Source organism: Camelus ferus, chromosome 16, assembly GCF_009834535.1.
Source record: "Camelus ferus isolate YT-003-E chromosome 16, BCGSAC_Cfer_1.0, whole genome shotgun sequence".
Taxonomy (NCBI): Eukaryota; Metazoa; Chordata; class Mammalia; order Artiodactyla; family Camelidae; genus Camelus; species Camelus ferus.
Window position 1 is genome coordinate 40451575 of NC_045711.1, and position 25575 is coordinate 40477149.

At 32.9% G+C, this 25575-nt stretch overlaps 1 protein-coding gene across 3 annotated transcripts in view; it reads right to left on the bottom strand.

Annotated features, from left to right (window-relative positions):
* TAOK1 (TAO kinase 1) overlaps window positions 1–25575 on the bottom strand; it is a 113327-nt gene that overhangs the window by 58276 nt on the left and 29476 nt on the right. For all 3 annotated transcript variants that reach the window (XR_004311777.1, XM_032457544.1, XM_032457545.1), the window contains one exon: window positions 5421–5642. Coding sequence is in view for 2 of the 3 variants with exons in the window: in XM_032457544.1 (XP_032313435.1) it covers window positions 5421–5552 (132 nt within the window). In the remaining variant the exon portion in view is untranslated. The remainder of the gene's footprint in view (window positions 1–5420; window positions 5643–25575) is intronic.

The window sequence follows — 25575 nt, forward strand, 5'->3', positions numbered from 1 at the left end:
ATTTCTTTTCATATTTTCATGGTTAGGATGCTGACTCCAAATAATATCAACATTACTCATTGCTCAATCCTTTAACCTAGAGCTTCAGAACTCTCATATCCATACCAGTATGAAAGAAATCTATTAAGAAGAGTTCAAGATTTGCCTATATATAGTTTCTTTCTCCCAATTAGACTGAGGATATATAGTTAAAATACTACGTACAAAAGTTACTCATATTAGCCCTATATCCCACCCCACAATGTGGCTATGTCTGAATTACACTTGGGTTCATTGTTTCTGTTTGTCTTCAAATTCAGTGACACCCTCCATACATAATGATTTAATTTTTTATATGAAATATTTATTATCCAAACAGTTATATGCAAACAAGTATCATTCCATCCTCTATCTCTTCCATTCTATTCCCACGACTATTACCACTTTATACCTTGAACTATTGGTTATATGGAGGTATGATTTGCCTAGTTTCATGAAACTACACATTTAACATCCATACATTTATTGTATATAAATTAAACTAAATAAAATCAATTAAAAATACTATCAGCATATATTGAATGACTAAAATTTGTCAGGGATTTTCTCAAAGGGGGTTCTTTTATTGGGCCCATTTCTAAGATTCTGTGTATATTTTTCCTTTACTCTATATTTCTCCACACTAGTGTATGGAGAAGAAATGTACAAGCATAAACTCAGACAAAACTGTAATAAAGAAAAAGGATTGTTTTTGAAATATGTTTTCTGGGTCCCTCTTCTCTATTTTGTGCCTAATCCAGAAATTAAATGTGAGCAACATCTAACACACATACAGCATGTGTACACAAAAAGATTCTACAAATTATATATCTAAATGTTAACAGTAGTTATCCTTGGGTAGAGAAATTATAGATGGAGTTTTTATGACATTATTTTTGACTCCAGTTTACAAATGGAGTATAAACCATAAGTTCAAATTGTTAAGAATCTGAAACACATTTTCTCTAGGGCGGTAATATTTTAAATTGTAGTTTATTCCTAAGGTGCCCATAAAAAAAAAAAAGACTAAATCCATAATGCTGACAAGATACTAAACAACTATGTAATACTTGTTGCTTAAGAGGGGGGGTAACAATTTTTATACAAAAAAGAAGTAAATGAGTGGAGTTTTTCCCTATAGATTAAGAAAAGGGTATTTAGAGATGTTTTATGGCTTGAGAATAGTATATTACTAGCTCAGTTTTAAAGTCACAATTTTTAAAATAATAAAATATATTCCTTTATGTTATTTATAAAGTGTACATTATTTTCCTGAAAAAAAAGTCAACAGAAATTAATTACATCCCCCCCTCCTTTTGGGAAAAAAGTCCCTTTCTGGTTTCTAGAGAATTTAAACATTTTTTTTACTTTGTAGTTTTAGAATCAGGGAAATGCTGCAAAAATAGTAGAGTTACCATATAACCTTCACGCAACTTTGCCTCATGTTAAAATTTTGCATAATACAGTACAACTACCAAAACTAAGAAATTAACATTGGTAAAATTATTAACCACTAAACTATAGGCTTTATTTGAATTTCACTAATTTTTCCACTAATAACCGTTTTCTGTTCTGGGATCCTACCCTCCATTTGGTTATTACGCTGCCTTTCTCTCCTCCAATCTGAGACAGTTCCTAAATCTTTCCTTGTCTTTCATAACTTTGAAACTTCTGAAGAGTACAGGTTATTTTACATAATGTTCCCCAACTTGAATCTGCCTGATATTTCCTCATAATTAGACTAAGTTTATGCATTTTTTAATAAGAATGCCACAGAAATGATGTGTCCTGCAGTGTAATGTCAGAAAAGGGATACACGATGTCAGTATTTCAGGTGATATTAACCTTTATCACTTGGTTAAGGTAGTCTCTGCCAGGTTTCTGCAGTAATTTTTCCATTTTAATTAATAAATATCTTTGGGGCTTTACTTGAGATTATACATATACACATACATATACGTATATCCTGATTCTTCTCAAACTTTAACCCACTAATTTTAGCATCTATTAGTGGATCATGGTTGAAACAATCATTTACCTTAATCCTTTTACATTTAATAAAAAGAATTTTTACTTTCTCTCTATATATGTATCTGTGTGTGTATGTATGTATGTGTGAGAGAGAAGTAGGAGTTCCTATTAATATACCTTCAATTTCAGTCCAACACACTACAGGGTTATTTCTAGCCTTCCTCATTTTCTAACTCATAACTTCTTTCTTGGACATTAAGAAAACTGCTTCTCATTATCTACAATACATTCACATATTTATTCAAATCTGCTGTACATGTACATTAGTTTTAGAATTACCAAACCATATCCCTGTGAGAAACAAAGTAAGTAACTACAGTTCTTTTTTGTCTTTAGCCTTACAGAGTATTCAGCCAAAATACCGTTTTCAAAATAATTTAAGATTAGTTCTTTTCTTGTGTGTTTATATTATCCATTTATAGTTCAGTTATGTTCATTTGTTACAGTCTGTAGTCCATTTGGGTTTCCCCCATATAACAGCTGTTTTGTTTTTTAATGAACATTAATGAACATTTAACGAACTTATGTAAAATTCACCCACTGTGGCGTACACACTGAAGTAGTTTGCAATTTTTGGCAGTTATGAATATAACTACCGTAAATGTTAACATAGTTTTTTGTGTGAACCTGAGTTTTCATTTCTCAGGGATTAAGATCTAGGAGTGGAAATACTGGGTCATATAATTATATGTTTAACTTTATTTAAAAACTGCCAAACTGTTTTCCAGAGTGGCAAGACCATTTCTGCATGCCTATCAGCAATAAATAAGATTTCCAATTGCTCTGTATACCCACTAGCATTTGGTATTGCCTGTATTTCTTCTCACCTTTATTTTTAAGTCATTCTAATAATCATGTAGTGGCATCAAATTGTGGTCTTAATTTGTATTTCCCTAAGGATAACTGAACATTTTAAATGATCATCTGTAATTTTTTGGTGATGTGTCTGTTTAGACTCTTGCTCAGTTTTTATTTTTATTGGGTTGTTGTCTTGCTGTTGAATTTTGAGAACCCTTTATATAGCCCAGATACAAATTTTTGTCAAATATATGACTTACAAATATTTTCTGCCAGATTGTGGCTTTCCTTTTCATTCTCTTAACAGTATCTTTCAGAGAACAAAAAGAAAAAAAATAATTTTATTAAGTTCCATTTACAAACTTTGTCTTTTATGGAAAATGCTTTGTGTCACATCTATGAACTCTGCATAATCCAAGGAAGCAAATATTTTTCTCCTATATTTTATCCTAGAAGCTTTATAGTATTATGCCTTACATTTAGCACTATAATCCATTTTGCATAAATTTTTGTATAAGGTTGTGAGTCAAAGCTTATTTTTATGCATATGAATATCCAGTTGCTCTGGCACCATTTGGTGAAAAGACTTCCCTTTCTCCACTGAATGGTCTTTACACCTTTCTCAAAAATCAGTTAACTATATTGGTCCAGACTTCACAATTTTTATCTATTTATCCTTTTAACAATATCATACTATCTTGATTACTGCAAGTTTAAAGTACGTTTTTGAAATCAGATGGTGTGAGTCCTTTTATTTGTTCTTTTTCTCAAAATTGTTTTGGCTATTCTAGTTCCTTTGCCTTTCCAGAAAAACTTTAGAATATGCTTGTATCTCTTAAAAAAAAAAAAAAAAGGCTACTGTGATTTTAATTGGGATTGCACTGAATCTATACATCAATTTGGAGAGAACTAACAGCATAATAATATTTAGTCTTTCAATCCATCAACACAATATATCTTTTCACTTATTCAGGTTTTTAAAATTTTTTTTTCATCAATGTTTTATGGTTTTCAGCATACAGATCTTGTACTTTTTTTTTTTTGGTTTACATTTAAGTATTCATTTTGGGGGTAAAATAAGCAGTACTTTTAGAACAGAACAAATATCAGATGTTCACTGCTGATACATGAAATACAGCGGATTTTTGCATATTGACCTTGCATCCTACAACCATGCTAAACTCCTATAAATCCCAGGAATCATTTCGTAGACTGGAATTTTCCAAAGTAAACAGTCATGTTGTGTGTAACATGGTAAATATGTGGGTAAACTTAAAAACTATTTTTCTCTTATATTCTTAAATATACATGACTGCTTAAAGCAATTTAATGGGCAAAGGATTTGAACAGATATTTCTCCAAGAAAGATACACAAATGGTCAATAAGCATATGAAAAGATGCTCAACATTATTAGTTATTAGAGAAATGCAAATCAAAATCACAAGATACTACTTCAGACCTAGTAGTATGGTTACTATCAAAGTAAGAGACAATTAACAGGCGTTCACAAAGAATGACTGGAACACTGGTATATTGCTGGTGGGAATGGAAATGATGCACCCACTATGGTGTAGTTTGGCAGCTCCTCAAAAAGTTAAATATAGAATTACTATGTGACCCCCGTATTTTCATTCCTGGGTACATACTCAGATTTGAAAAGAGGGACTCAAACAGATACTTGTACACCAATGTTCACCATAAGCATTTATTTACAATAGCCAAAAGGTAGACACAATCTAGTGTCCAACAACAGATGAATGGATAAACAAACCATGGTATATACAAATAATGGAATATTATTCAGCTATAAAAGGGAATGTAGTACTGATATATGTGCTACAACATGAAAGACCCACCAAGTGATTATGCCATATGTTGTGCTAAATGGAATAAGCTATACATAAAAGTACAAATACTGTATGATTCCATTCATATGAAATATCTAGGCTAGGCAAAGTCACAGCAACAAAAAGTAGATTAGAGGTTACCACGGGCTGGGTAGAGAAGGAAATGAGGAGTTACTGCTAATAGATACAGAGCTTCTATTTGGAGTGATGAAAAAGTTTTGAAAATATAGTGGTAATGGTTGTACAACATTGTGAGTGTAATTAATGCCACAAATTATACACTTAAAAATGGTTAAAATAGAAAATTTGGTAATTATTTTTAGCACAAAATATACACATAAGAAAAAAAGACTGGTACATATTCTTTGGTGCCAAGTAATAATCCTAGATTTCTATAACACTAAAACTGACTCTATATGGAGCTTTACAGAAGTCAGTGTAATGCAATATTTAATTCTATAGCAATTCAAGTCATATGACTCCTAAAAACAGTGCGCTAAAAGTCCTAAACAACATTAAGTCAAAGCAAAATACTATTTCTCATTTTTTCAATAATTCAAGATGCTCAATAAATAAAGCTATTTTCATATTATACACACATAACCCTATGCAAGTCACTATAAAGTGGACTACAGCCTATCTCTCTTTTTATTATTGTTTTTCATTTTGTAAGGACTGAATTTTAAGTAAATACTGGTCACTGACATTAAGCCTTTAACACTTACAAAATACACTGCTCCAAAGCTTCCATGGCCAATTTCTCTGAGATCTGTGAAGAGCTTCTCTGGATCTTCTTTGAAGAAGAGCTCTGCAATTTCAGGGTCCTTCAGGCTGCCCGCGCGGTTAGTTGATGGCATCCTGCTGGGCAATCAGCTGTCTGATTCTAATTTTATACTGCTATCCCAATCCTTGGTTCATCTGTATGAATGAAGCCACGTTGGCATAAACTAGAGAAATAAGAACAGGACAATGTCAGGAAAAGCAAAAGCTGCTAAGAAAAATTAGTATAAGATCATTTTCTGACAGTATAGACACAATTATCTCAGGCCTAGAATTTCACTGAGAAGGAAGTATGATCTACTAGTACAGCAGTTCCCAAATATGGCTCATCAACACAATCATCATGGCGCTTTAAAACAAAACAAAACAACCCTACTATACATAGGATGCAAGTATTCCTATACATATACTTTTAAAAATTAAATAAATCTTTATATCTTGGAAGGCTTATCTAATCCTTAACTAATTCTGATGTAGTGAGCCCATTCACAGAAGAGATAATAGAACACACTGACTATTAAAAAACATGCATGACAACTTAAGGTGTACCAATATTAGGTTTCTAACAACAGGAAGATTCCCATCTAGTAATGATTTTCAAGTCTAAGAAAATACACAAAGGATTTAACCCAGTAAGCTGTCTTTCTTTTCCTTTCAGATACCATATGCCAGTGTTTAATCAACTCTAATACAGACATTCCAAAGAAAAATGCAATGGGAGAAAGTTGTCTGAATTTAACTCAGACAACTGCTTATCCCATAAACCTTATTCACATTAAAATATGGCCTTTATCAAATCTGCTTCATAAGATAAGTAGACACTACAGATAACTGTAAATTCTCTAGGTTCTGCTATCAATTCATCTGTATCACATTATTCAATTTAAAAAATGGCTGTTATAATTGAGAAGCTTCAAAACCCAGGTCCTGGAATGATACTGTCTGCATATGAATCCTAGCAACACTACTTATAAGTTGTGAACTGAGTAGCCTTATTTTCCTAATTTGTAAAATGAAAATAATACCCTACCTTATATAGCAGTTGTGAAGGTTATATGAGTTAATAATTTTAAGCATAATTTCAGGCATAGTAAGCACAACATTAAATGTTAGCTATTTTAACCTGCATAAAGTCACCAGTTTAAAAAATCCTCCAAAATTGACTTCATTAGACTCTCTAGCCAATTCTCTCCCCTTTATACAACTTTAAGCTGTTTCATTTTTCGTGAAGTCAACTGAACTTTAATTTGAATTTTAATTACTGCTAGAAAACTTCCTTGTAACTACATGAAACACATTTTTTACCTCCTTAAATTAACCTTCCACTACAATAAAAACATTTAAATTGTTAATGTGTATTCCATTTCTAACATACTTTCAAAGCTGCCCCATATACTTTCACCAATTTCCCTGCTCTGCAAATTCCCTGCAAGTTTCAATTACAGTTCTTCCAATAATATGTGACCATAGGCAAGTCACTTAACTTCTCATTCCTAAAATGAGAATGAACTAAATTCCATAAAAGTATTACTATTCAATTAATTTACTTTAAAAAAAATCTTCAGTGTTACTTAAGACCTTATTTAAGAACTTTACATAATCAAGTTATAGCGCTGATTGCAAGAATTATTTTACATTAATATTTTCTAAACAGTTTCATGATTTGCATCTTCTTATCTGCCTAACAAGTTCCCACTCAAAATCTTTTGAGATTTAGATCAAATGGAATAATGTCTGTAAAATTTTAACTCAAAGTAGGAAGAGACAGTCACTTTCCCCTCATGCTTTTAAACATCCAGAGCACTTACTATATTATATTGCAACTATTTATCTCTCTCTCCCAGTCTCTTTCACCTTTATATTACCTGTCTACATCCTATACCTTCCCTCCTACAATTAATATTATATAAATATTTGTTGAACTAAAATACACTTAATTCTTCTCTGTAACATCCCTAAAAATGAATTCATTTCAACAAATACTCACTTAACAAACAGTACATATGCATATGATATAGGCAAAATATTAAAGTTCATAGTAGAGAAACAGAGTGAATTGATAAGGACAGCATTCTCCAGAAAGGAAGTGAAGGAATTCAAACATCCGCTCTACCAAATTCCAAATGATAACTCAAAACTACTGCCATCACTAGAATATTAAAATAGGACAAGTAAATCTGTAATATAAAAAAAATCCAGAAACAAACCCATGTATGTGTATCTTGGAATTCAGCATACAATTAAAGGAGAAGAAATAAATGTTAAGAAAACTGAGAATCCATTTGGAAAAAATTATATCCCCATCACAAACATTACATAAACATTATTGCTAAGTAGCTTAACCAGACTTCTCAAATCAATGAGGGGAAAAAAAAAGATATTTGATAAAAATAACTGTTGTTGGGAGACACCAATAGCTATTTGGAAAAAACTAATAACTGTTTCTCAAACTAAATGATGTTTACATATGGGTCAGAAATGCAAATATTAAAAAAAAGAAACTATACAAGTACTAGTAGGAGATATGAGGAAGTTCCTCTGTAATAAAGGAATGAGAAAACTTTCCTAACTATGATCCAAATCCAACACAAAAAGAAAAAAATATATATATTTAATAATGTAAAAAGAAAACTTGGGAGGAGGAGTCATGGTAAAAGAAACTCCAAATAAAAAGAGCAAATGATAAACTTGGAAAAAGATGTTTGAAACTTGTATTTACAAGGGGTTAATATTCCTAATATGTAAATAATTTCAAAAAACAAAGAAAAAAGACAATAATCTGACATTCTTACATTCCTAATACACAGCTTCTAAAAACACACAAACACACACACAAATACCACCACCACCAACAACCCAGCAGGGATACAGGTAGTTTACAGAAGGACCAAAAAAAAAAAAAAAAGGAAACAACCATTAGTATATAAAAATATGTTTAGCTTCATTCAAAGTATAAGAAATACAAATTAAAACTACATTAAGATTTTATTTTGTACCTATCAGAATGGCAAAAATTCACCATACATTGATGGTGGGGTAGGAGAGAAATATGTACTCTCATCTGTTAGTAGTGGTAATGCAAAAATAGTACAAAAGCTATGGAGAAAAATCTAGCAAAATCAAATACGTACTTTCCATTTCACACAAAAATCCCACTTTAAGGAATCCATATCATAAATACTTATACACAATATAAGAAATAATAAATGTATAAAGTGAGGAAATGGAACTCACAGTGCTGATGGGAGCATGAAATGGTACAACTATTTTGGAAAATTTTCAACAGATGCTTATCAAGTTAAACATGTACTATGATGGAGTAATTTCTTAACTAGTTATCACTTACTACAAGAAATGAAAACAGAGGCATACACAAAGATTTGTACACAGAAGCTTTATTCATAATAGCCCCAAAATGCAAATAATAAAAAAATCTATCAACAAATGAGTGTAAAATAAAATTGTGGTATATTCATACAATGAAATTCTCTTTTCAGCAATAAAAAAGAATAAACTACTGATGCATGCTGAAACCCAGATGAATATCAAAAGCATTATGCTCAGCAAAAGAAGCCAGAAGCAAAACAGTACATACTCCATGATTCTCCTGATAAATCCTCAAATAGGCAAAACTAGTATACAGTGATAGACGCATAGTTGCTTGGGGCCAGGTGGGGGAAGAAGAGGGGAACTTACAAAACGGCTCACAGGAACTTTTGGGGGTGACAGAATGTAGTAGTGAATTACTCCTGTCAAAACTCGAAATGTATTATAATGGATGCATTTTGACCACAAGCTTTCCTCTTCTCACGACAGCAAAACCACAACTGATTGCTAAACAACTATCAAAAAAAAAAAAAAAAGACTGGAACCTAGCAAAAAAGATCTTCTTCAATTGGAAACATAAAGAGGGAACCACAGCAGGACGGTAAAAGGGGCGTGCACACAATGTAATCAGGCCCCATACCCTACTCCACCTGGTGGGCAACCCACAAGCTGAAGGATAATTAAGTTGCAGAGCCCCTCCCACAGAAGTCAGAGTACTGAGCCCCAAGTCAGGCTCTCCAGGCCAGGGTTCTGGCTTTGGGAGAAGGAGACCCCAGGACATCTCGTTTTGAAGGTCAGTGGGGCTTAACTCCAGGAGCCCCAGGGGACTGGGGAAAACAGAGACTTCATTCTCTTGGGAAGCATACACAGAATCTCGCATTCACTAGGTCCAAGGGCAGAGGCAGTGATTTCATAGGAACCTGGGCCAGACCTGCCTACTGGTTTTGGAAGGTCTTCTGGGGAGGAAGGGGACAGGTGCAGCTCATCCTGAGACACAAAAACTGGTGGCGGACATTCCAGAAGTGTTCGTCTACATGAACTTTCCTGGAGGCTGACATCTTGATTGGATCATTTAAAACCTAGCCCCACCCAACAGCCTGTAGGCTTAAGGGCTGGGAAGTCTCAGGTCAAACAACAAACTGGGTGGGACCACAGCCCCACCCATCAGTAGACTTCCTAAGCCACAAATGCCTTTAGATACAGCCCTACCCACTAGAGGTCAAGCTTTACGCAGCAGTGGGCAGGCACTGACTCCTCCTGCCAGTAAACCTGCAAAAGCCTCTAGTCCAGCCTCGTCCACCAGGGGACAGAAATAAGAAGACAACAATCCCAAAGTCTGTGGAAGGAATCTACAAATAGGCCAGACTCTACACTGGGACCACCTGGACCATGGCCCTTGGGTGACAAGAAAGGATTGTACTACTGGGACACATGGGATGTCTCCCACAGAGGGCCGCTTCTCCAAGGTTGAGAAAAGTAACTAACTTAACTAAAAATACAAATAGAAAGATAGACAATATGAGGTGGCAGAGGAATATCTTCCAGGCCAAGGCATAAGATAAAATCCCAGAAAAGATAAGTGATGAGGAGATAGACAATTTATCAGAGAAATAGTTTAAAGTAATGATGGCAAAGATGTTCGAAGAACTCAAGAGGAGTACAGATGAACAGAGTGAAGATTTTAGCAAAGAGTTGGAAAATATAAAGAATACCCAAACAGAATTGAAGAATAAAATCACTGAAACGAGTAACACAGAGAAGGAATCAAGAATAGATTAAATGAGACAGAAGAACAGATCAGTGAGCTAGTAGACAAATTAGTGGAAATCACTACTGCAGAACAGAAAAAAGAATGAAAGGAAATGAGTTTAAGAGAACTCTGGAATAACATGATTCACACTAATATTCACATTATAGGGTTCCCATAAAGAGAGGAGAGAGAGAAAGGACCTGAGAAAAATTTTGAAGAGATAATAACAGAAAACTTCCCCAACTTGGGAAAGGAAACAGTCACCCAAGTCCAGAAGGTGCAAGGAGTTTCACACAGGATCAACCCAAAGAGGAACACACCAAGGCACTTAATATTCAAACTGACAAAACTTAAGGATAAAGAGAAAATATTAAAATCAGCAAGAGTAAAACAACAAATAACATACAAGGGAACTCCCATAAGGTTATTAGCTGATTGTTCAGCAAAAACTCTACAGGCCAGAAGGGAGTGGCAAGATATACTTAAAGTCATGAAAGGGAAAAACTTACAACCAAGAATACTCTATCCAGCAAGGCTCTCATTCAGATTTGATGGAGAAATCAAAAGCTTCACAGATAAACAAAAGTTAAAAGAATTCAGCACCACAAAACCCCCTTTACAACAAATGTTGAAGGAACTTCTCTAGTCATCAAACCGTAAGAAAAGACAACAAAAAGAAGAAAGAGAAGAAGAAGAAAAAAAAAAAGACCTACAACAGGGTCTCTCATGGTTCCATATAAATTTTGAAATTGTTCTAGTTCTGTGAGAAATGTCATGAGTATTTTGACAAGGGTTGCACTGGATCTATAGATTGCTTTGGTTAGCATGGCCATTTTGATAATGTTGATTCTTCAAATCCAAGAGCACACAAAAAAGAGAAAATTGATGCATTTTACTGTATGTATATTATACCTCAATTAAATTAACAACTTTAAAAAATTAAATGGCTTAAAATCTAAGATATAAATATGTAAATACTTACACATAGCAAATTTATAAACAAGGTATGGAAGGATGTACATTGAAATATTAATATTTTCTGATAAAGTAAATAGGTCTGTGAAGAGCATGACCTGTTAGCCTAGCTACCTATATTATCTGAATTTTTATAACAACCTACTTTAATTATTTTGAGAAATTTTATAATATGTATCAACATTCTACAAACAAGTAATACAAATGATTGGGGTGAGAAGTCAAAACTTGAAAAATAATGGATATGACTATGAGTTTTCAGATTTTGAGTTTTCAGATTTTCTTCCTTTGATCAAGCATGACCTGAGTTATAGAACTATGTTCAGAGTGCCAACAAGAAAACCCTTAAGAACAAAATCTCCGCCTGTCCAAAGGATCAGGAAAAAGGAATCCTGTATTCTGGAGACCTCTAGTAGAAATGCTGGTTTTTGTTTTTTGGTTTTTTTTTGGTCCTTTCTTCTTTCCTCAGCCATAGAATTCCACTGCCCCAGCAACAGAAAAACCAGATGAGAAAACCAATCTCTCTCGCCAGAAAAACTGGGAAAACAGGGTCCCTGACATCCAAATGTTATGAGTGGAATTCCCATTATTTATTTTCCTCCTCTCTCTTCCTTCTTCACTTCACCTAAGGGCAGCCCCAGTTAGGGGGAACTGTACAATGCAGAGATCTAAAAGCTGTGTAGGATGCTGACTGTTAACAGGTATTTTCACATGTTTGACTTGTTTCTTGATAAAGTTACTAGGACATTAGAGAAAGGTATACTTAATACAAATGAATGGAATAAACAACTAAATGAGACTTAAGAATTGGCCTTTTGTTTTAAATATTTAATTTGTTCCTCTCAACCCTGTCAATAAAAATAATTTTAAAAAATGGAAAAAAAAGCTGTGAGAGATATCTGTCTTTCTAGAACTGAGAATAAGGCCACTGGAAACTGAAGAGTATGGAGGAATTCTTGGAGAGGAAAGAGATGGAAATGAGATCTCCTAATTCTGTGTGTAAACCAACACAAAAAATGATTTATGTTTGTGCAAAACATACTCAAAGAAGTACAGCAAAGGCTATGCAAAAGAGAATCCATTTACGATATATAAACCACTGCCCAAGTCCCAGACTATCACTGAGAGGCACAGTGCAGGGCAAATCCAAAAAGCCCAGGGAAGGTTTTGAAAACAGAACTGGTATTAGAACCACCACCCAGAAAGTGAGACAGAACTTGCCATACAAACTGTCTGGTATCTGCTGAAACAAAATCAATATTCTCATGTTAACAGGATATGAACAGGATCAGAAATGACAATATTCAAAATGTTTGGAATAAAATACAAAATTACTCTATGTACAAAAACAAACAAAACACACACAACTGGAAAAATGTGATAAATTATCAAGGGAAAAAACCTATTTTGAGATGACTCATGTTGGAATTATCACATAAAGACTATTATAATAATAAATGAGGTTATAGTTAACACTCTTGAAACAAGTGAAAAGACAAGTTCTTAGCAGAGAAATATAAACTATAAAAAAAGAATCACATGGAAAGTTTAGAAATTAAAAGTACAATATCAGATTTTTTTTTAAAAATTCATTGAATGGACTCAGCAATAGAACAGAGATGACAGAGGAAAGAGTAAACCTGGAGAGCAAATGAAATTATCTAAAATAAAGAAAAGAGAAGGAAAAAAGGTTAAAAGAAATGAATGGAGCCTTAGTGACTCATGGGACAATGTCAAATTGTCTAAGCTTCCCATCACTGGCATTATGTAAGGAGAGGAAAAACAAACAGGTAGAGAAAAAAAAATCGGGGTAATGGCAGAAAACTTCCTAGGTTTGACAAAAGACATAAATTTAGATTCAAGAAACTCAGCAAATGACAAAAAGGAAAACTTCAAAGAAAATCAGGCCTAGATTATAGTCAAAATGCTAAAATACAAAAACAAAAATATGAATGGCTACAGATTTTCATAAAAAATAACAAAGTCCACAGAAAGTGGAATAATATCTTCAACATGATAAAAGGAAAGAACTGCTGACCCAGAACTGATTCTTAGGTGAAGGAAAATTAAGAGAATCTGTTCCCAATAGATCTGCTCTAAAAGAAATGCAAAATATTAAATAAAAGAAATCCGGAGTGACTATATTAACATCAGACAAAACAGACTTCAAAGCTAGGAAAATCACAAGGGATAAGGAGGGACATTACATAATAACATGATTCCATTATTAAATCCTAAATTTATATTCACCTGACAAAAGAGCTTCAAATACATGAAGCAAAACTGATACAACTGAAAAGAGAAATAAGACAAGTCTAAAACTATACTGGGAGACTCCAACACTCCTCTCAGAAATTTAAAGATAAAGCAGTCTGAAAATATACGGAACACTTCTGAATACCACTATCAACCAACATGACTTAATGACATTTCCAGAATACTCCACCTGACAGAATATACATTCTTTTCAAGTGCACAACGATATTCACACCAAGACAGATCACATTCTGGTCCATAAAACAAATCTTAATAAGTGTGAAAATTTTCAATTTATATAAAATATGTAATCTGACCATCAGGTAATTAAGCTTAAAATCAGTAAATAATAACAAAAAATAACCTTTAAAAATTTGGAAATTAAACAACATATTTCCAAGTAACACATGGGTCAATAAAGAAACTTCAAGGGAAATTAGAAAAAAATACGAATTGACTGAAAATAAAAATACAACATAAAATTTGTAGGATACAGCTAATGCAGTGCTTACAAAGAATTTTAAAACACTGAATCTGTATTATTAGAAAAATGAGAAAGATCTCAAATCAAAAACCTAAGCTTCCATCTTAAGGATCTAGAAAGAGAAAAGCAAATAAACCCGAAAATAAATATAAAGAAGAAAACACTAAGGAACAGAGCAGAAATCAATGAAATTAGAAACCCAAAAAGCCAATAGACAAAAATCAATAAAACCAAAAGCTGGTTCTTTGGGAGGGGAAAAAAAAAACCAGTAACACTGAAAAAAATCTCTGCCAAACTAACTAAAGAAAGCAAGAGCAGATACAAATTACCAAAAACAGAAATCAAAGAGGGGGTATTACTATAAACCTTAAGACATTAAAAGGATGAGGAAATACAATGAACAGCTCTAAGCTGATAAATTTGACGATACAGACGAAATAAACAAATTTCTTGAGATATAAATTACCAAAACTCAGTGAAGAAGACATAGATAATCTGAACATTCATATGTATATTAAAGAAGTTAAATTCATAGTTCATAATACTTTCCACATAGAAAACTCCAGTCCAGTGAAACTAAGCAGTTTCACTATCAAATTCTATCCAATGTTAAAGAAATAACGTTACAGAAATAAAGAAATTGGTAATTCTACATAATTCTACATAAGCTATTCAAATTTACAGAAGAGAACACCTCAGAATAATCCTATGAGGCCATCACTATCCAATCAAAACCAGACATGAATATTAGAAAGAAATGAAAAATGGAAAGAAAAAAAAAAAAAAAACACAGGAGGAAATCTTCATAACCTAACGTTAGTCAGAGTTCTTAGATTTGGCACCAAAAGCATAATCTATAAAAGATCACTTGGACTTCATCAAAATTTAAAACTTTTACTCTTGCAAAAGACACTTTTAAAAGAAAAGAATGAAGTCAAAAGCCAAAGACTAGGAAAACTTTTTTTCAAATTATATATCTGAAGAAGGATTTGTATCCAAAATACGTAAAGAACTCTCAAAACTCAACAATGGAGTACAGATATGCACACTTGAATGATAAAACTATAAAGAAACTCCCTGATATTGTCACTACAAATGTCACGATAGTGGTTACTTTAGGGAAAAGGAGTTATGATTGGGGTGAGACATATGCAGGAACTTCTGGAATGGCCAGCAAAATTTTATTTCTTGTCTTAGGTAGTGGTTACAGTGAATTTTATTTATAATAATTCTTTAAGCTATGTATTTGTGAATTCTCTGTATCTGTGTTTGAGTTTATAATAAAAACAAAAACTATATACACAGAATACAGTTAACCCTTGAACAACATGGGGTTAGGGGTGGCAACGCCTGTGCAGTCAAAAATTCAGTTTAACTTTTGACTCTCCCCCAAACTTAGCTACTAGTAGCCTAAGAGAACCTGAATTGATAACATAAAGTCAATTAACACATATTTTGTATGTATATATATATTATATACTGTATTCTGACAATAAAGTAAGTTATAGAAAAGAAAATGTTAAGAAAATCATAAGGAAAATACATTGACAGTACATAAATGTATTTACTGAAAAAAATCTGCATATAAGTGGACTCATGCAGTTCAAATCCATGTTGTTTAAGGCTCAGCTGTAATTTTTGCAAAGAGGGCAATACAACAAAGTCGTATGAATTATTTTTAGGTAGTTATGGCCAGTATTTGAAAAACATTCATAAGTCTATAGCTTCCTTATGTCCCAAAATTTCAACAATAATCATATATTTGATTTGTACAACCAGGAAAAAAGATAAAGAAAAAATCCAATAACATTTGTGCATTTTCTTTGGATTGTTAGAAGACAGAAAAGATGAAAATAAAATGTATAAAAATGTAAGAACTCCAACAAAGTTAGAAATCCCTGAAATAACACCATTACACTTTCAGGCTAGAGTTAACAGTATTCACTGTGTAACTGCTTCTTTTCTATACAGCCTCAAATTCCCAAAAACAATACTTTATTTTAAAAATTAGCACCATCTTGGTGCCCTGGTGCCTGCACCCACTCAGAGTCATTAATGTAAAACTAACAAAGGTACTTAATTTCAGGCTTGTTGATTTAAAAAGCTGTCATGAAAAACTGTAGGAAAAGAAACAGCACAGAATTTTCACAGCAACTCAAATCATAAACTCCGTAATTTCTGCTGAACATGAATATTAGGTACATGAATATCCAAAGTACAGGACTAACACAACTTCATAAACTACAGATTATATCTTAAAAGATGTAAATATCTGTAAAAAGTTCTTAAAGGTACTATGAGACTGCACATATAATCTTCTTTAAAAAAAAAACAAAATAGGCTATTAGGTTACATTTTAAAGGTATCTAATCTGTTCTTAGGGGAAAATATTATTGTAACTTAACACATCCTTCCTACTAAAAGAGAACAGTAAAAAGAAATCAGCAATCTATCTACAGCAAATGAGATCTAATATAGTTTTGGTTCCACAAAAATAAGACAAGAGAAGCCTATCATTTATTAGGCTATTGAGGACTGAATGTAAAAGACATATACAATTTTTGTGGGTGATAACATTTTGTTCAATCTAAAACATAAATCTCTATGAAAGCTGATGAATCTAAAATAAAAACTAAAATAAAAAGCCCAATATACTTTAAAATCTCAGACCAAAATAAGATTTTCAGAATTAAGTAACTGTTCCATATTTGCAACACACAGTCAAATAATTGACAATAACATCAGTCAAAGCAACAGAAAGAAGATGGGGGAAGGGTACTGATAATCACAGCCTACTCAGTATTACTTGGGAAATGCTCCTTGGATGAATGGTGATGATGTCATGGTATTCCATCTTTGAAGAACCTTCAGATTTTCACAAAAAAGACATTGTTGGTCTTAAGCAACTGCTTCAATACCATAATGCCCTTTCCCCTGTATCTGTTACATAAAGGTTTCAGGCTTAGAAAACAGCCAACTTAGTCAAATGTTCGATCAGTTTAGAGAAAGAAAAATTGTCTCTTTATGCAGAATCAGCAGAGACAGATTATGCTTTTACTATAACTCCTCAACAGAAACACACACACACATCACTATACCAATAACTAGAATCATAAATACAACTGAGAAATGTTATCAGTAAGATAAATCTGACATTATAGGAACTCACATCAGGCTTAATCTACACAGAACTGATTTGATGCCTGGTGATTCAGTCTATGTTCAACTAAGAACATTACTACCAACCTTACAGAAATAAAAAGGGTTATATAAGAATGGTATAACCAAAACATTAGATAATCTAGATGAAATGGTCAAATTCCTAAAAATCACAAAAACTACAAAAACTGACTCTCTAGAATATCTCAACAGATTTATAACAAATAAAGAGGCTGAGTCAGTAATTGAAAAAGTTTCAACAACAAAACCACCCAGGACCAGATGGCTTCACTGGTGACTTTCATCAAGAATTTAAAGAACTAATACCAACTCATTCTATGAGGCCAGTATTACCCTGATACAAAACTAGATAAAGGCATCACAAGAAAAGAAAATTACAGACTAATATCCCTTATGAATATAGATACAAAATTTTCAACAAAATACACCATGACCAAATGAGATTTACTCTAGGAATGCAAGGGCAGTTCAACATACGAAAATAAATCAATGTAATAGAATATACGAATAAAATGAAAGAAAAAACACATGATCATCTCAATAGAAGCAGAAAAAGCATTTGACAAAATCCAACACCCTTTCATGAGAAGAACACTCAAACTAGGAAAATAATGAAATTTCCTCAACCCAATAAGAGACATTAAAAACTCGCAGGTATGATTATAGTTAATGGTGAAAGATGGAAAAATTTTCCCCCCAAATTAGGAACAAGACAAGATGTGGCTCTCAGTATTTCTATTCAACATTGTACTAGAAGTTCAAGTCAGGGCAATTAGACAAGAAAAAGAAATAAAAGGCTTCCAGACTGGAAAAGAAGAAATAAAATTATCTCTATCCAAAATGACATAACATTATACACAGAAAAACCTAAAGAACCCACAAAAACTATTCGAACTAATAAATGAGTTCAGCAAAGTTTCAGGATATATCAACACACAAATATCAGTTGCACTTCTACACACTAGCAACGAATATTCTGAAAATAAAATTAAGACAACAATTCCATTCACAATGTCATTAAAATACATAACTAAGTATTCAGGAATAAATTTAATCAAAGAAGTACAAGACTTAGAAAATGACAAACCATTGTTGAAGGAAATTAAAAACCTAAATAAGTGGAACACCATGTGTTCATGAACTGGAACACAAAATATTACAAAAACGGTAATACTACTTAAAATAATAGTTCAAAGCAATCTCTATCAGTTTCCAAGCTGTCATTCTGTAGAAATGAACAAGTTCTTGTTAATATCCATGTGTAACTGCAAGGGACACAGAATAATCAAAACAATCTCTAAAAAGAACAAAATCAAAAGCATTTCAATTTCAAAGCATACAACAAAACTACAGTAATCAAGACAGTGTGGTACTGGAATACGAATAGACATATATACCAATAGAACAGAATTGAGAGTCCCTATTTATAGTCAAATGTATGGGACAAAAAACCTATACCTTTATGGTGACATTATTTTCAGCAAAGCTGTCAAAACCACCCAATGGGAAAAGAAATCTTTTCAACAAGTGTTGGTGAGACAACTGGATATCTACATGCAAAAGAATGAATTTGGACCTCTACTTCATACCACATATAAAATTTACATCAAAATGGACCCAAAAAACCAAGAGCTAAAACTATAAAACTCTTAGAAGGAAACAGGTGAAAATGTGCAAGATCTTGTCAACAGTTTTTCAGCTATGTCATCAAAAGAACACACAAAGAAAAAACAAAATGAACTTCATCAAAATTTTAAAACTTTTGTGCATCAATGGACACCCATCAAGAGAGGAAAGACAACCCACAGAATGGGGGAACATTTGCAAATAACATATTTTATAAGGGTCTAGTATCCAAAACACATAAAGAACTCTTAATTGGGTAAGCCCAATTAAATAACCCAATTAAAAATGCACAAAGTATTTGAATGGCCATTTCTCTAAAGAAGATACACAAATGTCAATAAGTACATGAAAAAAATCTCAGTATCGTTATTAATTAAGGAAATGCAAACCAAAACTACAATGAGATAACACACCACACCCACTAGGACAGTTACAAAGAGGCAGAAAATAACAGGTGTTGCGGAGGATGTAGAGAAATTGGAACCTTCACATATTGTTGGTGGGAATGCAAAATTGTATGGCCACTGTGGAAAACAGTTTGGCAGTTCCTCAAAAAGCTAAACATAGAATTACCATATGACCCCACAATTCCATTCAGCAAATCCATCCTGCATTTCCTACCCAGGATAATGGCATCACTATTCTTTGTGTCCCTGAGGCCAGAAACTAGATGTGACCTTTTAATTTCTTCTCTTTCCCCTTTTTTCTCCTCTAACATCAATCTAATAAACTGATAAATCCAACAGACTTGAATCTCCTCCTCTATCCATTAGAGATAGCCTAGTTCAGGCCTTAATCATATCTTACTTAGACTAATGCAATAACCTCTATCTGAACTCTAGTTTCAAGTTTCTTTCTCTCCAGTTCATCTTTCAAATAGTTTCTCTAATTTTTCCATCAATATTTACTACGCACAAATTAAGGCAGGAAACTCTTAAGGAAAAAAATCGCAAAATTACTGCTCACTTCTTTAAACTCAAATAATACGATAATACTTACAAAGTTCAAATCGGTACATAAAGCAGTGAAGAACTCCATAATCAGGCTGAATTCTCCCTTTCTAGTCTTCTAGTGTATCTAGCCCTTAATCATAGTAGTGTCCATCAAAAGCCTCCATGACATCTGAAATACTGTCTACATTCTTAGCCAACCTATCCTATTTCAAAGCCGACTTAACTTCAATTTGATACCAGTGATTCCTTTTCTTTTATATATTTTCACTGTATATCTATATTTAATATGTATTTTTAATATATTAGTTGTTTACATGTCTTATGTTCCCACGCTGTATTATAAGGTTCTGAACCTCCTCCCCAGAACATAACAGTTTCACATGGCCAATCAAAAAAAAAAAAAAAAAAAAAAAGTTTGTTAATTACTATTTAAATACCCTAACATTTCATTTATTTCTAAGTCTCTTTACACATGTTTATGTAGAGGTAGATATTTTTTAAACTCACTCCAATTATAAAAGCAGGTAATTCATTTTTTCATAAATAAAATAATTTTAATAAGCATACAATTATTTCCATATAAATTTCAAGAGAACTTCAAATCTATCTGCTTTCTACATAATATTACCCATCATAATTGCTTGAATTACACTAAGCATGTACTCTAAGACAAAATTTTTCTCTAGGTTAAAAGTTAAATTTCTGATTACTTTCCCAAGATCAAACCTACTATTAAATTATTTTGCTTATGAATATAGCCATGTCCAAGGAATTACACTAATGTAAAACTAAAATCTATATAATAGGATTTCCATAATTAATTTTGCAAAGGAGAGAATGGCAAGTCAAGTATTATATCCTACTTGTATAAAGCCAGTTCTGCTATAACATTTATTTTGAAAACAATTCTATCATATAATACAAATCATCCATTTACTTATGTGCAGTTTCATCCCTGAGGAACACTAGATGAATGAAGAAAATTGCATTCAGTTGAACCAAGTATATTAACTATGTTTTCTTATTTTCTGTATTTTCAATGTTCTGGCCCTCTCAGAGCTAGTCAAGTCTTAAGCAAACAACTAATCTGAGAACATACATTTCATATATAAACCAATCAATCCAATATTTATACTCCTAACTATCTCCTTTATCTACCTCTTACACTCCAGGCCAATCTCCCCCTGCCTTAATCGCTCTAGGGCCAGGTACCAGACCCTCAGGACAGCCCCTACACCCAGAGATGACTGAATTATTAAAAGTAGCCAATCCTAAACCTCTTTAACCTGCCTTGCCCATGTCTTCCCACAGAAACCAAAATAAAGGCTCTTGCCATATTTTCTTCCTTGCTCTTTCTGCCTACTGACCAACTTGGTGCTTCCCTGTGTAGACCTTCATAGCATGGTATGCCACCTCCCCTAGGGAACTGTAACAAACTACCTTTTCAGTGGCAGCTGCCCCCTGAACTGCTGGCCTCATCATACCTGAATAAAAATAAAACCTATATTTTAAAACACCAAGTCACGTAAGAATATACAACACACACACACACACACACATACACACACACACACACACACACACACACACACTCCTTAAACATATATTAGCTACCTTACTTAGTTCACTGTATGTGTTATGCATTTCATCCACATCTGGTGTTAAAATTTTCTGATTCTGGATAACCCATCTTTCATTACTTCATAGTAACTCCCACTAAATCCAAATTCACAAATAAACTTAAGGTTTCTTTCAAGGCAAAGTGCCGTATTTATTGTAGTATTTATTAATCATTTAACATGTGTAAAACTCTACTACTGTTTTTATTAGGTTCCTATCTATTTTTATGTGCCACTGACGTTTTTGAGTGTCATGTTCCTAATCCCATTTTCCCCCTAAACCCTGTGGGTTTTACTACATAATTTAGCATAACATGGTGATTTTTAGGAACACACATGCTGTGTTACAGCAGAACTAACCATATTTGTATCTAAGGTTTAGTATTACTTTCTAAGAGATATAAAAACTAGGTAAACTGTGTATTTTTCCTTCTAATAATATTGTAAATTCCTTAATAATAAGACACCAATTACATACTTCTCTGGGATATATCAATAAATATTAATTTGCTACTTAACCCAAATAACTGTTTTAAATACCATCTAATCAGGTTCACTGAAGTATAATTTATATTCAATAAAATCCACAAATTTTAAGTATAGTCTGATCACTTTGATGTAAGTATATACAATCTGGATATCACTACCACAATCAAGAATATTTCCATCACCCTGAAAAGTTTCTAATGCCCTTGACCCAGTTTTTGTCATTACAGTTTTCCTTTTCTAGAACTTCATATAAATGAAATCATACCTTATAGTCTTTGGTGGCTGGCTTTTTTCACTCAGTACAATGCCTTTTAGATTTGTCCATGTTATTGCTAAGTAGCATTCAACTGTATGCAAGTAACACATATATAAATTTGTTTATCCCTTCATCAGTTGGTGTTCATTTGAGTTATTTCCATGAATAAAGCTGTTATGAATATTTATTTGTATCTGTCTTTTGTGAGCACATGTGTTTTCATTTATTTTAGGTATATTCCTAGGATAGGGATTGCTGGTAAACATACATTTAACTTTCTGAGTATAATTTAGCCATAACGCTTTGCTTTCCCGCCAGTAATAAATGTTGTTCCACATCCTCACCAACACATGGAACTTGCTGGTGAGTTTTTTCCTTTTAAGATGAACTAAATAAAATGTTCTCTACTTTTCCATATAATTGACCTGACAAACCATTGAAGTTAATCAGATGTCAAAGACTGCTAAAATGTCATCAAAGATAAAAAATAGTGAACCTACAATAATTTACAACTTAACTCTACTCCAAGGTTACAGAAATAGAATTTGGAACTTAAAGGAACCATGTAAGTAAATCCTATACTTTCAGCTGAGGAGATAAAGATAAGTAAAATTACTCAGTCAATAATAATTATTATTACATTGAGGAGGAGAGAGAAAAGGAGTAGAAATAGAAGTAGTAGCCATAGTGCTAGGCATTGTTCCAAGCACTTTACATATAATAATTTACATGATTCGCATAATTACACTGTGAGATCTATACTGCTAGTGTCCCCATTTTACAAATAGCGAAACTGAGACACAAAAATTAACTTACCAAAGTTACATAGCTTGTAAGTGGTAGAGCTTTCAATCCCAGGTTCCATGGTCCTTATTAACCACTGCCTTGTATACAGAAAATCAGGATTCTAGGTCTCTCTAGCTATTTTCTCATTAGACATGGCATCTCTATAAGAAACTTCCCTAACTTCAATGGACCACTTAAAATACAAAATTACCGATCTACAATATAAAATTTATATTGAAATTACTACATATTTGTCTGCTTTCACGGGTTTTAAATTCTATGGGCAGTTTTGAAAGTTTGTTCAGGAAAGTATTAAATAATACCTTTTTCCTTTTGGAGAATTTATAGATCACAACTTATAAAACCAAGTTCAAAACAGTTTATAAGATATCTTAATACTGAAAAATTCATTAAAGTTCTTAAATTGAGATCTATACAGGAGCTAGTCAGGTATCATAAATTAGCAAAATATATAAGGTGTCAGAAACACATTAGGAACATACATGCCTCTCCTAAAAGAAACCATTCCCAAATGGGTCCAGTCAACTATTGCAAAGTAGAACTACATAAAACACTGCAAGGCCAGAAAGAGAAAGAAAAATACTATATAACACCACTTATATGTGGAATCTAAAAAAAAAAAAAAAAAAAAAAAAAAGACAAATGAACTTATTTACAAAACAGAAACAGACTCACAGACACAGAAACAAACTTAGAATTACCGGGGTGGGGGGAAGGGAGTGAGAAGGGATTAACTAGGAGTTCAAGATTTGCAGATACTAATATACATAAAATAAACAAGTTTATACTATATAGCACAGGGAACTATATTCATTATCTTATAGTAACTTACGGTGAAAAAGAATATGAAAATGAATATATGTATATTCCTATATGACTGAAGTATTGTGCTGTACACCAGAAATTGACACATTGTAAACTGACTATACTTCAACAAAAATATTTAAAAAACAAAACCAAAAACACTGCAAGACTTTCCTTACTTACTAGAAATGATATCCTAGGAGGAATACATCAGTTTACTGAAGTCTTCTGTTCAACAGAAACTTCAGTTTCTGAAAATTACATTTCTACGAGTTATATATTATATATTAAATCCTAAAACTTAAATAAATCCTTGTTAGCACTTTGCCATTTTTTTTCTTTTCCATTCAAGCAGATTGTGGGAGGAATGCTTATATTTGTAAGCTGTAAAGTATATAACTATGTAATTTAACATACAACAGATAAAACCTCTAAATGAATTTAATCAATTCTACAGAAAGCATATCTTCCCATTACAGTTTGCTACAACAAATAACAATAGTTTTAAATATATGTACAATACAAAAAACATATTCTTAGAACTAGAGATATTTAGGTATTCACTATGAGAAAAGTATTATTAGGGGGAGTAACACAAAGTAGAATAAGATGAGATTCACACAGTCCGTTTCCTCATAAACCTTAACATTTTGAATGAGAAAAGGGCCCTGGGTACGAGCAACTATGATAAATCATTACAGAAGTGATTTATGCCTTGAGGGATAAAGAGAGTTGTAACAGTTTAGAAAAGACTTTCTTCTAGATGAGGAGTGAACAAAAAAAGGATACATGGCAGGTACAATATACACACTTGCAAAAGAACACAAGAATTTTAAGACATACCCTTCCCCTCAACAAGTGGGCAGGCATCCCACATGGAGAAAAATCATAAACAAAACTTCAGAGGGAAAAAGAAAAAGAACAGCCAGATTATCACAGAGAAGAACACTAACATCATAGATGCTTACATATACAAAACTATCTCTGGAAAAATCATTTTGAAAGCTGGTACAAGAGTTTGCTTCTGAGAAGGGATGCAAGGAGACTACGACGCTGTTGTATAATAAAGAATTTGACTGGCTTTTTCTCTTGGTTCCTGGGAGTTGAAACTCTAAAACTTTATAATTTCCCAAATAATAAGAGTGTCTTTGTTATTCAGGAGGCCAATCTGCTATGGATGAATTAGTCAAACACATCTACATGTAGAAACTAAAAAAACTCAGCGAGTTTCGTGGTTGGTAGGGTGATACTTCCTGACTCCTCCATAGGGAAAGGAAGATGGAAGCTCTCATTTAGAACCCTCCCAGATTTGAACCTAATGCATCTACATTTGGCTGGTCCTAATTTGTAACAGTAACTATAATACTTTCCTGGGTTCTGTGACTTGTCAAACAAATTATCAAACCTGAGAGGAGTCTTGAGAAGCCCCTGGATTTGTAGCCAGTTAGAAGTATGAGTGATCTAGGGACCCCAGAACTTGCAGCTGACTTGAAGTGAGAGCAGTGTTGTGGGGACAATGCCCTTAAACCTGTGGAATTTGATGCTAGCTTCAGATAGTTAGCATTGCAATTACA